The sequence below is a fragment of the Phoca vitulina genome, unplaced genomic scaffold, assembly GCF_004348235.1.
Source record: "Phoca vitulina isolate PV1807 unplaced genomic scaffold, GSC_HSeal_1.0 scaffold32, whole genome shotgun sequence".
Taxonomy (NCBI): domain Eukaryota; kingdom Metazoa; phylum Chordata; class Mammalia; order Carnivora; family Phocidae; genus Phoca; species Phoca vitulina.
This window is the reverse complement of record NW_022589735.1, coordinates 11,991,998-12,004,126: the sequence shown is the minus strand read 5'-3', so window position 1 is coordinate 12,004,126 and position 12,129 is coordinate 11,991,998. Positions and strand designations below refer to the sequence as shown.

General features: G+C 39.2%; 1 protein-coding gene across 3 annotated transcripts in view; it reads left to right on the top strand.

Moving 5' to 3' along the window:
- The window catches only part of MEGF10 (multiple EGF like domains 10), a 162,665-nt gene that overhangs the window by 44,685 nt on the left and 105,851 nt on the right, over window positions 1–12,129 (top strand). For all 3 annotated transcript variants that reach the window (XM_032425049.1, XM_032425050.1, XM_032425048.1), the window contains exons 3-4: window positions 3,610–3,711; window positions 5,776–5,876. In XM_032425049.1, coding sequence (XP_032280940.1) covers window positions 3,610–3,711; window positions 5,776–5,876 — 203 coding nt within the window. The remainder of the gene's footprint in view (window positions 1–3,609; window positions 3,712–5,775; window positions 5,877–12,129) is intronic.

Sequence of the window (12,129 nt, the reverse complement as noted above, 5' to 3'; positions counted from 1 at the left end):
ATGTGTCCAAGTGATGATGGCTTCCCCACACCCCCTCCCCCCCCGCCATTCTTTGACCTTAAATTAAATCTTGCTGGGGTTTCTCCCCGGATGATATTTAATAGGTTAAAGTCCCGGTGATGATATGTTTTCAGTGTCTTTGAGAAGATTAAACACACAAGCAGGAGGTGAAGAGTTACACATCTCTGTGGTGAAAATAGTGTAGAATTTAGATCAGATTCCCTTTATACCACAGTTTGGCACCAGTTGTTTGCTTTAGAAGCTTTAGATGTTCTAATGACATCTGAGAGGTGGCATGGGACAGGACGGTGTCTGGGAGCCCCGGGGTTAGTGCTGGCTCTAGGCTGACCGCTAGCACAGGGAGCTCAGTGTTGCTCATTTGTGATAAAAACAGGATTGGACTAGGCAGTCAAGAAGGTTCCTTCCTGCTCTGACTTAAGAGCAGCTGCTGAGGAACATGGAGGTGTGAACGGTTAGCAGAGGCCTGGAAGCGGTGATACAGACCCGGAGGATGGGTTAGCCCAGTGATGGGTATTAAGGAGGGCACGTACTGCATGGATCAATGGATCGTGGAACACTACATCAAAAACTAATGATGTACTGTATGGTGACTAACATAACATAATAAAATAAAATTAAATAAATAAATAAAAAAGACCCAGAGGAGGCTGGCCTGTTCTCAGAGATCTTTCCCTTCGTGATGCAAGCACACAGCCTCCACAAAGTGGCCCCTTGAAAAGTGAGCAAGTTATTTCTTCCACCGTAGGTGGGTATTGAGCAAATTAGGTATAGTCAGTTACAGACTATTTGGCTGTCGTAATTTGAAGAATATTCACGATTTACTAACCTGCTTATGATACACTCAAGTTTAAAAGTAATTTTCAGAATTATGTGAGTAGTGTGATTATATTATAATAAAAGCCAAAAAACTAAACTAACACAAAAAGCTAAAAAAACCCCTGAGGACTGTAAAAAGTCAGCAAAATGCTATTGGTGGTTGTGTAAGAGTTAGAGAATTCTCATTAATGTTAATGTTTTCCAAATTTTGTCATGTGATTAGAATACCATTAAAAATGGGGGGGGGGAGGGAAGAGCAAGATTGTCTGGAAAAGAAAAAGAATGTATAAAAACCAACAGAAAGGAAATTTGGTGTGAAGAGGCTTAGAGCCCTTCTCCCATAGACTTCACCAGAAGCCTATTTGTGATCAATGTGCAAAGTAATTTGTTTTCAGTCACTTCTGAACTGAATTTGAGGCTCTGAATAATTTTAATCAGAAGAGTCAAGGTGGAAGAGAAATGCTCAGAGCATAGTACCTTTTGTGTCCGTGTTTCCCCAAAACTGTACGTATTTCTCTGTTAGAGCCCTGTTGTGTTATTTCTAGCATCATGTGCTGGCCCCTCTTGAGAGCTCTTTGGGGGCGGAAATTGCAGAGATGTTCAAATAACTGTTTGTTGAATTGGAATCCTAAATGGTTTGATTACCAAGAGCCTTTTTTCTCTCCGAAAACCAGAGAAGCGTCCCTCAAATGTGTGCTATTGGTGAAGAGCAAGTGGCAAGAGAGAAAATTCATATACTTGAGCACTTTCTCTCATTTAAGTAATCCTCCAGACTGCTAGAAATTAGTGAAAACATTTCTCGTGTTTGCCTATGGAATCTGTTCTCCCATCCACATTAAATGGGATGTGTTTAGCCGGGATCCCTTTGTTGATTATCTCTTCTGCTCACCAAGGCAGACAGACCTTAACCATCATAACACGGCCTTTGAAATTTTATGGGAATAATGCATCAAGTTTAGTTCCAACAATCCAATTTAGTTCTGTTAAATTAGTGCTGTAGAGCCTGGTAGAACATTTTGTCTTCTAATCAGCCTTGATTTAGGGCTATTTACAAGCAGCTGGATAGGCAGGGAAAAAATTGCTGAGGAAGTCTTGGAATTTGCATCAACCTGAACCTCAGAACAGTGCTAGAGGTCAGAAGACATTAATACCTTATTGTGATATTTCATCCCAAGAACCTTTATATTTTAACAGTGGCCTCTTTTCCCTTAAAGGAGTTATATCACAGATGTGGGGGTTTGCATCCCCTACACTCATCTGAACCTGCTCTTGTGGGTAGCCTCAGGTGGCATACAATAGAGAAGGAAATAATCACCTAAAATGTATGTAAGAAATTCAGAATGCCAAGTAGGAAGGGATCTTCAAGACCATCCGTGATTCTTTGGTTTTCAAATGTGATACTCAAAACCAAGGGAAGGAAGGTTATCTGCTAATGACCATCTAGTTTCTCAGCGTCAGATCAGGATAACCCTGTCTTCTGCTAATCAGTGATCTTTTCAGTAGGGCCTATTGCATCTGCCTAAGATTTGTGGAGGATCACTAAATTTACCTAGAAATCAAGTTGCAGTGACCCAAGGAATGAGATACACAAAAGTGTGAACAGTATGATTATTTTATGGATTTCCTATTGAAGCCTAAGCCCATAATAGCTAACAGAGGCTACTTGGAGAAAGAAATCCCACTGTTGGGGAGCCTAACACCACATAGCTTTTCAAATGAGAAGGTTCTACCCTATTTCTAACCTGAATTCTTCATGCTGACATTTCAGCCTCATTCCTTCTGTACCTTCTCTAGTCGATAGTTCCTAATAATGAAGTTGGTCTATTGATTTGCTGCAAGTGAGTCCATAATTGTGGCCTGTTTCATTTGCTAGTGTGAATTAAAGATTTTAGTGAAAATCTTTGAGATTGTTAAAGAGAAGAAGATTAACTTGTTTGGCCAAGAGGATTCTCCAGGTTTTCGTGTAGGTAGGAACTCTAAGCTCTTGAGCATGTAATGGACTGCTTTAAAATGAAGAACTATGACATTGAACGTTGAATGCTCTTTATGTTTTATGGATGTTTTCCACCTACATTCTCAGGCCCTTAGGATTGCATACTTTTACTTTAACAAGAAGCTGTTAGTGAAAATGTAGTGGAAACCAGGCTAAGTAGCAGCAGGCTGTGGATATGTATATTTCAGGCTAATTGTTTCAGCGATATGTTTAGAGACTTTGTAGTTTTTATTTAGAGCTTGTATATATCCTCCCAGTGCCTGAGAAGTAGGGCAGGCGCACAAAACCAAATTAATTCAAGTTCCAACCTGAGAAATATGTTCTTTCTGATTTTCCAGAATCTGTACCAAAATGTACTGTTATGAATATTCACATGGTCTCTGTACTTATTATTTGCATACAGATTTAAATCGAAAACTTCTTGTGAAAGGTCTGGGTTAACCCTGCACCCCTGGGATGAGGGGATGGAATTAAATACAGAGCAATATATGGTGATCATGTTTGTAAATTTGGGATTATCAGAATTTATGGTGAATGGTAAAGAGAATTCTTTTATGAAATTCAGAACATGAACTCTTGTCTTTTAAATGTATTATTAATATTGGTCCTTTTGGTGCTCTGGGTCAAATAAAAACCTGTAAAAACATGGAGATTCTCTTTTAAAAGTCAGCATGGAGTTGCCAATGAAGATAATTTAGCCTCTGATTTTTTTTATATACGTGGTATATCATGAATGTAAGAATCAGAAATATTGATTCTTTATCTTTCTTCTTTTTCAGCTACTCAGTGACTGTGCAAGAGTCATACCCACATCCCTTCGATCAAATCTACTACACCAGCTGCACTGACATTCTGAACTGGTTTAAATGCACACGGCACAGGTAATCGAAGCTATTTATGAGTTTGGCTAACTGGGAAGTCCTTTAATGCAGGGACATTAAACATTTGAGAAGATGCATCCATTCATCTCGTGAATAGTTACTGAGTGCTTGCTATCATCTTAGCCTTGTTCTAAACCATAGGAGATACGGAAAAGCAAAACCGCTGTCTGTGCCCTTGAGGAGCTTACAGAGAAAGGGTCTACTGCTTACCATCATTTGGTTAGCAAGAATTCATGCAGCTTGTGTGTGGTGCATAAACGGGGGAGACGCTCTTCAATATGGACATCACTAGGTATCAAGAGACTCATATTCCAGTGTATGTTTCTACTTGAATATCTGACTCAATTTAGACTAACTTAATTTTTTTTTTTTTTTTTTTTTAGAGTGAGAGAGCACATACACGCACGTGCACAGGGTCAGGGGGATGGGGGCAGAGGGAAAAGGGAGAGGGAGAGAGAGAATTTTAAGCAGGCTCCAGTGCAGAGCCTGACGTGGGGCTTGATCTCATAACCCTGAGATCATGACCTGAGCCGAAATCAAGTATCAGATGCTTAACCAACTGAGTTACCCAGGCACCCCTAGACTAACTTAAATTTGACCTCAACTTAAGACACATATTTTTTTTCCTATAAATGTGAAAACAGAAAAGAAAAATATCTTAAATATTAATGTTAATATGGAAGGGAACCTTGATACCTTACTTTCATTTGTAAAATACTTATAGTGGTGTGAGTGATGGGTCTAAATATGACATCTGTTGATTTATGCTGCACTAAATGTTATGCTCAATGTTATTTCTTCAGACAAGCTTTCCTTGTCTACTCTATCTAAACAAGTATTCCCATACTGTCACACTCTCTTCCCTTACTCCGGCCTTATTTTTCATTACAACATATAATCGTTACCAGTCATTATATGACATATTTATTCGTTTAATGTGGATCTGTACTTAAATTCTATAGGTCTTTCTTCCCCAGTGGAATATACATTTCTTGAGGGCAAGGCTTTATATTGTTTTGCTCACTGTGAGTTATTTTCCCAATGCCTAGAGCGGTGCCTGGAATATAGTGAGTGCTCAGTAAACATGTGTTATATAAATAAATCAGTGAATGAATGAAGCTTTAGTTAAATGAGGGTCATTTGTCTATATATAACCTATTTTATAGTGGGATGAGACTGTATTGTCATAGGTTTTTCAAGGAATTCTCTGAATTCTTCTTTTAAAACATATGTGAGTAAATGATAATTAGATCAGTGTCATATCTGAAATTTTTTTAAAAGATTTTATTCATTTATTTGAGAGAGACAGCGAGAGCATGAGCAGGAGGAGGGGGAGTGGGAAAGGGAGAAGCAGACTCCCCGCTGAGCGTGTAGCCCGATGCGGGGCTTGATCCGAGGACCCTGGGATCATGACCTGAGCCGAAGGCAGACGCTTAACTGACTGAACCATCCAGGCGCCCCTCATATCTGAAATTAATCGATACTTCCCGAGGTATCTCAAGATAAGTGAAATAGGAAAGTCATGAAACTTCTGATCCCTTGAAATAAAGTATAGGTTGGCTAAAATGGGCAATTTTAATATATTCTTAAGCAAAGGGGTGCCTGGGTGGCTCAGTCGTTAAGCGTCTGCCTTCGGCTCAGGTCATGATCCCAGGGTCCTGGGATCAAGCCCCGCATGGGGCTCCCTGCTCGGCAGGAAGCCTGCTTCTCCCTCTCCTACTCCCCCTGCTTGTGTTCCCTCTCTTGCTGTGTTTCTCTCTGTCAAATAAATAAATAAAATCTTTAAGAAAAAATAAACTACTCCTTTAAAAAAATATAGATATATATATTCTTAAGCAAAAAGAAAAGAGTTAGCATAATATTGTTCAAGAGTGAAACAAATAATACATTATATATATAAAAAAAAGACATACAGTCCATGTTCCTTCTTACCTATTTTAGAGTACTTTGTTTTTCATACTTTTATTATATTTAATAGCTCTTTTGTATCAAAATATAAATTCTTTATTTCTGATCAAATTGCTGGTCAAAAGAAGTAACAATGTGATTTTTCCTTCCGTGCAGAATCAGTTATCGGACAGCCTATCGGCATGGGGAGAAGACTATGTATAGGCGCAAATCCCAGTGTTGTCCTGGATTTTATGAAAGCAGGGAAATGTGTGTCCGTAAGTAAGACCTCCATCACTTTGTGGGGTGCTTGTGTTTCCCAGCGCTGGTTTGCACATGTGAATGGCAGCTGAGATGGAGGCCTGGGGAGGTGGGGCAGCTTGGATCATTCCCTGTCACCCTGGGCTGCTGCTTTCCTGGTCTGTGGAATGACGGAAGCGTTGCTCTGTCCCTGTGTCCTATCAAAAATCTCCACATGAATCTCACTTGAGGAGAAAACAGACGTTATAGAAGGATAATTTAAGGCCGGATGTCGCAGTGTTAATTACCGTTTTGCAATAAATGTCTCTTTGGAAACTGGTCAAGGAGTCACTAGACTCAGGTCACAGAAGGGAACAGAGGCAGGACTTTTCCGCCGCAGCTGACCAGAGTCCCGAGGCAGCTTCTGAGAGGCCAGTGTGTTCTTTCCTGGTACACAGAAGGATGAGGCTTGCAAAACGCAAAGGAGCTTTCACACTAAGAAACCACTCTAAGTCTGGGTCACAAAGTACACCTTCTTTGTTTGTCACTTTCTGTCTCCCCTCCCCATCTCACCAATTCATTCTGAAATGTCTCAAGGGAAGTTGGATATTTTACAATTCACTTCGGAAAATTTTGGAGTATCATGTGCAATTAAGTTTGCAATTGAGGTTTCTGACTACTGTGTTGAGGACGTAGAGAAGAGAGATCATTAAAAAGGGGGTGTATTCAACTATTTTGGCTCTACACACAGCTAAGGGGGGCAACATTGCTTTCCGAGCTAAGACACTGGTGTTGAGTAGCATCGAGAGAGACAAGGTTCTGCTCCAAACTGAAGGCATTAGAAATGACTGGACACATGCTGGCTTAAGTATCTGCAGGGCTGGGTAATAGCACTGGGTGACCTCGGAGAAGCCTTATACCTGTTTGAGTCTCCTTTGATCTCAAGTGGAGAAAAGACTTAAATGGATATAATGGATATTGTCTGTGTCCTCTTCCTTCCAATGACTGGATTCTTTTTTTTTTTTTTTTTTTAAGATATATTTATTTTAGAGAGAGAGAGAGAATGGGGGGAGAGGCAGAAGGAGAGAGAATCCTCAAGCAGACTTCCCACTGAGCGTGGAGCCTAATGCAGGGCTTGACTCTGGGCTTGATCCCAGGACCCTGAGATGATGAGCCCAGCTGAAATCAAGAGTTCGCCTCTTAACTGACTGAGCCACCCAGGAGCCCCTGGATTCTATTCTTTATAGGAACAGGGGCAGTTCCTCAACTTTAATTTAGAACCAGGGCTGTATGTAGTAATAAATGTTCGTTGAAAAAATTAGAAAATGTAACAAAAGAAAAGGAAACGAAAGAAAAAAAAGGAAAGGAAAGGAAAGGAAAAGAAAAAAATACAGTGTGAATATCTTTCCTGGTTAGTAAATGTACTTTTGTAACATACTACAAATGTAAGTGTGTTATTGCATTATAGATATTTAACAAATTTCAGCTGTTGAATATTTACATGATTTCCATGTTTTAGCTATTATGAACTGCTGTAGAAGACATCATTGTGGTTAAATCTTTGTTCATCCCCTTAATTAATAGGTAAGGATAAATTCCTGGAAGTAAAATTGCTGGGTCAGAGGTATACACGTATTTTTCAGATGTTTGGTGTGTTCCCACTTTATGCTCCCACCTGCAGTATGTGGGAATGCTTTTTTGCTTATACCCTGTGCCAATTTTCCCTTTACTAATTTTTTTCTTAATTTGCATGTCTTTGATTAATAAGGATGCCGAATAAGAAAAATTACATGTTTGTAATCAAACATCTTAGAGGATAATCACCAACTGATCTCTGTGGCCCAGGCTGATGGGAATTTTCCAAGGAAAGCCCTGAGTGCACACAGGGGCAGAGGGGTGGGGGTGGACCCCGGCTGTCTGGGCCAGCCACTTCCCAGAAGCTTCAGGGTAACATTATCTTGGTGCCCATGCTAGGGAGGGCTCAAACTTACAGGAACAATGGTCAGTATGGTAAGGGAGTGGTGTTATCTCCCAAGGTTCATTTCTATTACCCAAGTGACAGAAATTATATATAAAGTCACGATGCTATTTCATGAAGTGACACAGAGCCTGGAGGGCTATCTTCTGGTCATACCTTCTCTCCTTGAAGGCCTTGCACATGGGAAGCTAGATTTTACCGGCAAGCTGGTGTGAGGACCGTGGATCCAAGCAGGGTCAGTCGGTGTTTAGTGCTTCATGGTCCCAGCCTTCCAGAACCCAGCACCTCTGTCATTTCATTCAGTACTGCGGCCCATCTCAGGATGCTGGGCAATCCCATGACCCCATCATACCTGAATATTATAATGGTAAAAATAACTTTCCTTTATCTTACACTAGACAGGTTGCAAGTTGTCCCCCTGACTTCTTGGATGGGTATCTCTGGCATTTGCCTCTAAAATTCTCCTTTTTCTACGCCTTCCATCTGACCAACTGCCCCTGGAGACTGAAACATTTTTCCTTTAGATATGGTAATAGATTTAATCAGCTCTCTGTCTGGTCTCAGAGGCCTGGGAGCTATTTGGTCTCTTTAAGGGTATTTTGCATCTCTCCACTCTGATGTGTTGATTTCATAGCTTAACCCCAGAGAACAATCAAGCTTCCCTTACTTCCTTGTTCTTGGAGGTGCCTCCAGTCCATCTTCTCTGCCCTCCCCAGCCGGCACCAGTGAGGAACCCCTGTGGATAGGGAAGGAAGAGAGAACACATGATTCTTGGTTCTGCTTTCAGAATCTCTTTTTTCAATTAGGTTTTGCTGCCAGGCACCTAGCATAGTCACCATTGTTAACTGTTTCCAGTTACCAGAAGGAATGGAAACACAGGGATCGGTTATAATTTTAGTTTAATTTTTGGTAGTGAGTTTTCCTAGAAGGCAAAAAAGGGCGATTTCATGCACATACATACCTGTATTTGAAAAAAAGTTTCCTTCAGGTAGCTGGAGTAGCTCCTTCTGGAGAGCAAGCTCCATCCTCCCATCTCCACCTACCCCTGCTTCATCCTGCCAACGATGATGCATTTCTCCTAGACTCAGACTGCGCAGAAGCTGCTGGTCCGTAGAGCACAAGCTGAGTGGCCAGGCTCTATGTCCAGAAGACAGATTATGTCATCAGGCAGGAAGAGCCAAAACGGAAAATACAGGGTATGGCAATGGAATCTGGGTAGGGAAAAAAAGAATGGTTGGAAAATTTTCCATAAGGAAAATATTATTAGACCTGAAGATGTCTATGATTTCTTGATGAGGTTTTCACCTGTTCCCCAAAATAATTAAACTTTTACGTTTATTCATCTTTCAGGGTTACTATTCTTGCCTAATCTTGTGTCTCATTACTTTTGATTTGGAGAAATTAAAATATTAATGAAGAAACGCCCAGAGGAATGAAATGGATTTAGTATGTGTGCGTCTGTTTGTACATTTGTATGTGTATATAGGTTTGTGGTGTGTGTCCATGTATGTGTATACATGATTTTTTGTTATTTATTAACATTTTTTTTTTCATTTGAGTATAGTTGACACACGGTGTTATGTCACTTTCAGGGGTGATTCACATAGTGATTCAACTTCTCTATATGCAATGCTGTGCTCACCACGAGCATGGCCACCATCTGTCATCATAGAATGCTATGCCAGTTATCACTAGCTACATTTCCTATGCTGGGCCTTTTATTCCTGTGGCTGATTCATTCCATAACCAGCAGCCTGTATGTCCCTCTCCCCTTCACCTCTTTGCCTGTCTTTTTACCCCCTTCCCTTTGGCAACCATCAGTTTGTTCTCGGTATTTATAGGCCTGATTCTGCTTTTTTGTTGTTTATTCATTTGTTTTGTTTTTTAGATACCACACATGAGTGAAATCACACGGTATTTGTCTTCCTCTGTCTGACTTATTTCACTGAGCATATACTCTGGAGGTCCATCCATGTTGTCATACATGGCAAAAATCCCATCCTTTTCTTTGGCTGTATGATATTCCATTGCGTGTGTGTGTGTGCGTGCATGCATGCACACGCACATGCATGCACACATCTTCTTTATCCATTCTTCTTGTTAAGATTTCATTCTTTTTATGGATCAGTAATATTCCATTGTGTACATATGCCACATTTCTTTTATCCATTTATCATCCATCGATGGACGCTAGGTTGTTTCTGTCTCTTGGCTTTTATACATAATGCTGCTATATACATAGGGATGTAGATACCTTTATGAGGTAATGTTTTCGTTGCCTTCAGATAAATATCCAGAAGTGGAATTGCTGATTCACATGGTAGTTCTATTTTTAATTTTGTGAGGAACCTCCATGCTGTTTTTCATAGTGGCTGTACCAGCTTGCATTCCCACCAACAGTACACTGGCTTCCCTTTTCTCCACATCCTTGCCAACACTTGTTATTTCTTGTCTTTTGGATCATAGCTGTTTTAACAGGTGGAGATGATATCTTTTTGTGGTTTTGATGTTTTTGTGTTTCCCCACTGATTAGTGATGATGAGCACTTTTTCGTATACCTATTGGCCATCTGTATGTCTTCTTTGGGAAAATGTCTGTTCAGATCCTCTGCCCACTTTTTAATTAGATTTTTTTTATTTTTTTATTTATTTTGGCTATTGAGTTGTATGAGTTTTTTATATACTTGGGATATTAACCCCTTATCAGATATATGATTTGCAATGATTTGCAAATGTTTTCTTTTATTGGTAGGTTGCTTTTCATTTTCTTGATGATTTCCTTCATAGCGCAGAGGCTTTTTAGTTTGATGGAGTCACACTTGTTTATTTTAATTTTTGTTGCCTTTGTTTTTGGTGTCATAGCCATAAACTTATCACTAAGATTAATATTAAGAAGCTTACTGCCTATGTTTTCTTCTGGGAGTTTTATGCTTTCAGGTCTTGTATTCAAGTCTTTAATTCATTTTGAGTTTGTTTTTGTGTGTGGTAAAAGACAGTTGTCTAGTTTCATTCTTTTGCATGTGACTGTCCAGTGTTCCCCACACCATTTATTGAAGACAATGTCTTTTCCTCATTGTACATTTGTGGCTCCTTTGTCACATAAATTAATTGACCATGTATGCCTGGGTCTATTTCTGGGCTCTCTATTCTGTTCCATTGATCTCTGTGTCTGTTTTTATGTCAATGCCCTACTGATTTGATTACTCTAGTTTGAAATCAGGAATCATACTGACTCCAGCTTTGTTCTTATTTCTCAAGCTTGCTTTGGCTGTTTGGGTTTTTTTGTGGTTTCACACAAATTTCAGGATTGTTCTGTTTCCATGAAAAATGTCATTGGAATTTTGATAGGGATTGTGTTGAATCTGTAGGTAGCATTGGGTGGTATGGGCTTTTTAACAATATTAATTTTTCTAATCCATAGAGTGGGATATCTGATATATTGAAGTTATGAATATAAAAACCTGGTGTTTCTTATGCCAAATTCAGCTTATAGATGTTTCATTCATCAGTCTAACAAACTCTACTAAACACACTGAAGGGCTTCTAACTAATGTTTTACAAATTTAAACACCATCAAGTTTTTAAAATGGAATTTATGCTTTTAAAATGGAATAAACATTATAGAGTTTGATTGTCTCACACATTTCCATATTAAATTCAAAATTTTCACCAGGCTGAAAGATAGTTACCCTCTAAGTAAATAATTATGTCATCTCATGTTTTTGCTTTACTGTAAAAAAAAATTTGGTGTATCTTTTCAGTTTGCTGAAGTTTTTAATTAATTAATTTGTTTCTTTTGATTGTAGTAAAAAAATACATGGCATGAAATTTCCCATTTTCCTAATTTTTAAATGTATTATTCAGTGGTATTAAGTGTATTTACTTTGTTGTGCAACAGATCCCTAGAACTTTTTCATCTTTTAAAAACTGGAACTCTATACATATTAAATCTTAATTCCCCTTCTTCCCTTACCCCAGCCCTTGGCCATCACCTTTTAACTTCTTTCTGTTTCTGGGGTTTTGCTACTTTAGAGACTTTATGTGAGTGGAATCATATAGTCTTTGTCCTTTTATGACAGACTTATTTCACTTAGTATCATGTCCTCGAGCTTCATCCATGTTATACCCTTTGCTAGAAATTCTTTTCTTAAGCCTACATAATATTCCTTTGTATTGTTTTCTGAAGTTTTTAAAATATCAGGCAACATGGTCCTTGATTACTACCTTGATGGAACATACTGAGCCCATTGTCTACTATAGATGTTGTATTCCATATTCCTGAAATTTGAGACCTATCCTGTCTTAGTCCTCTTT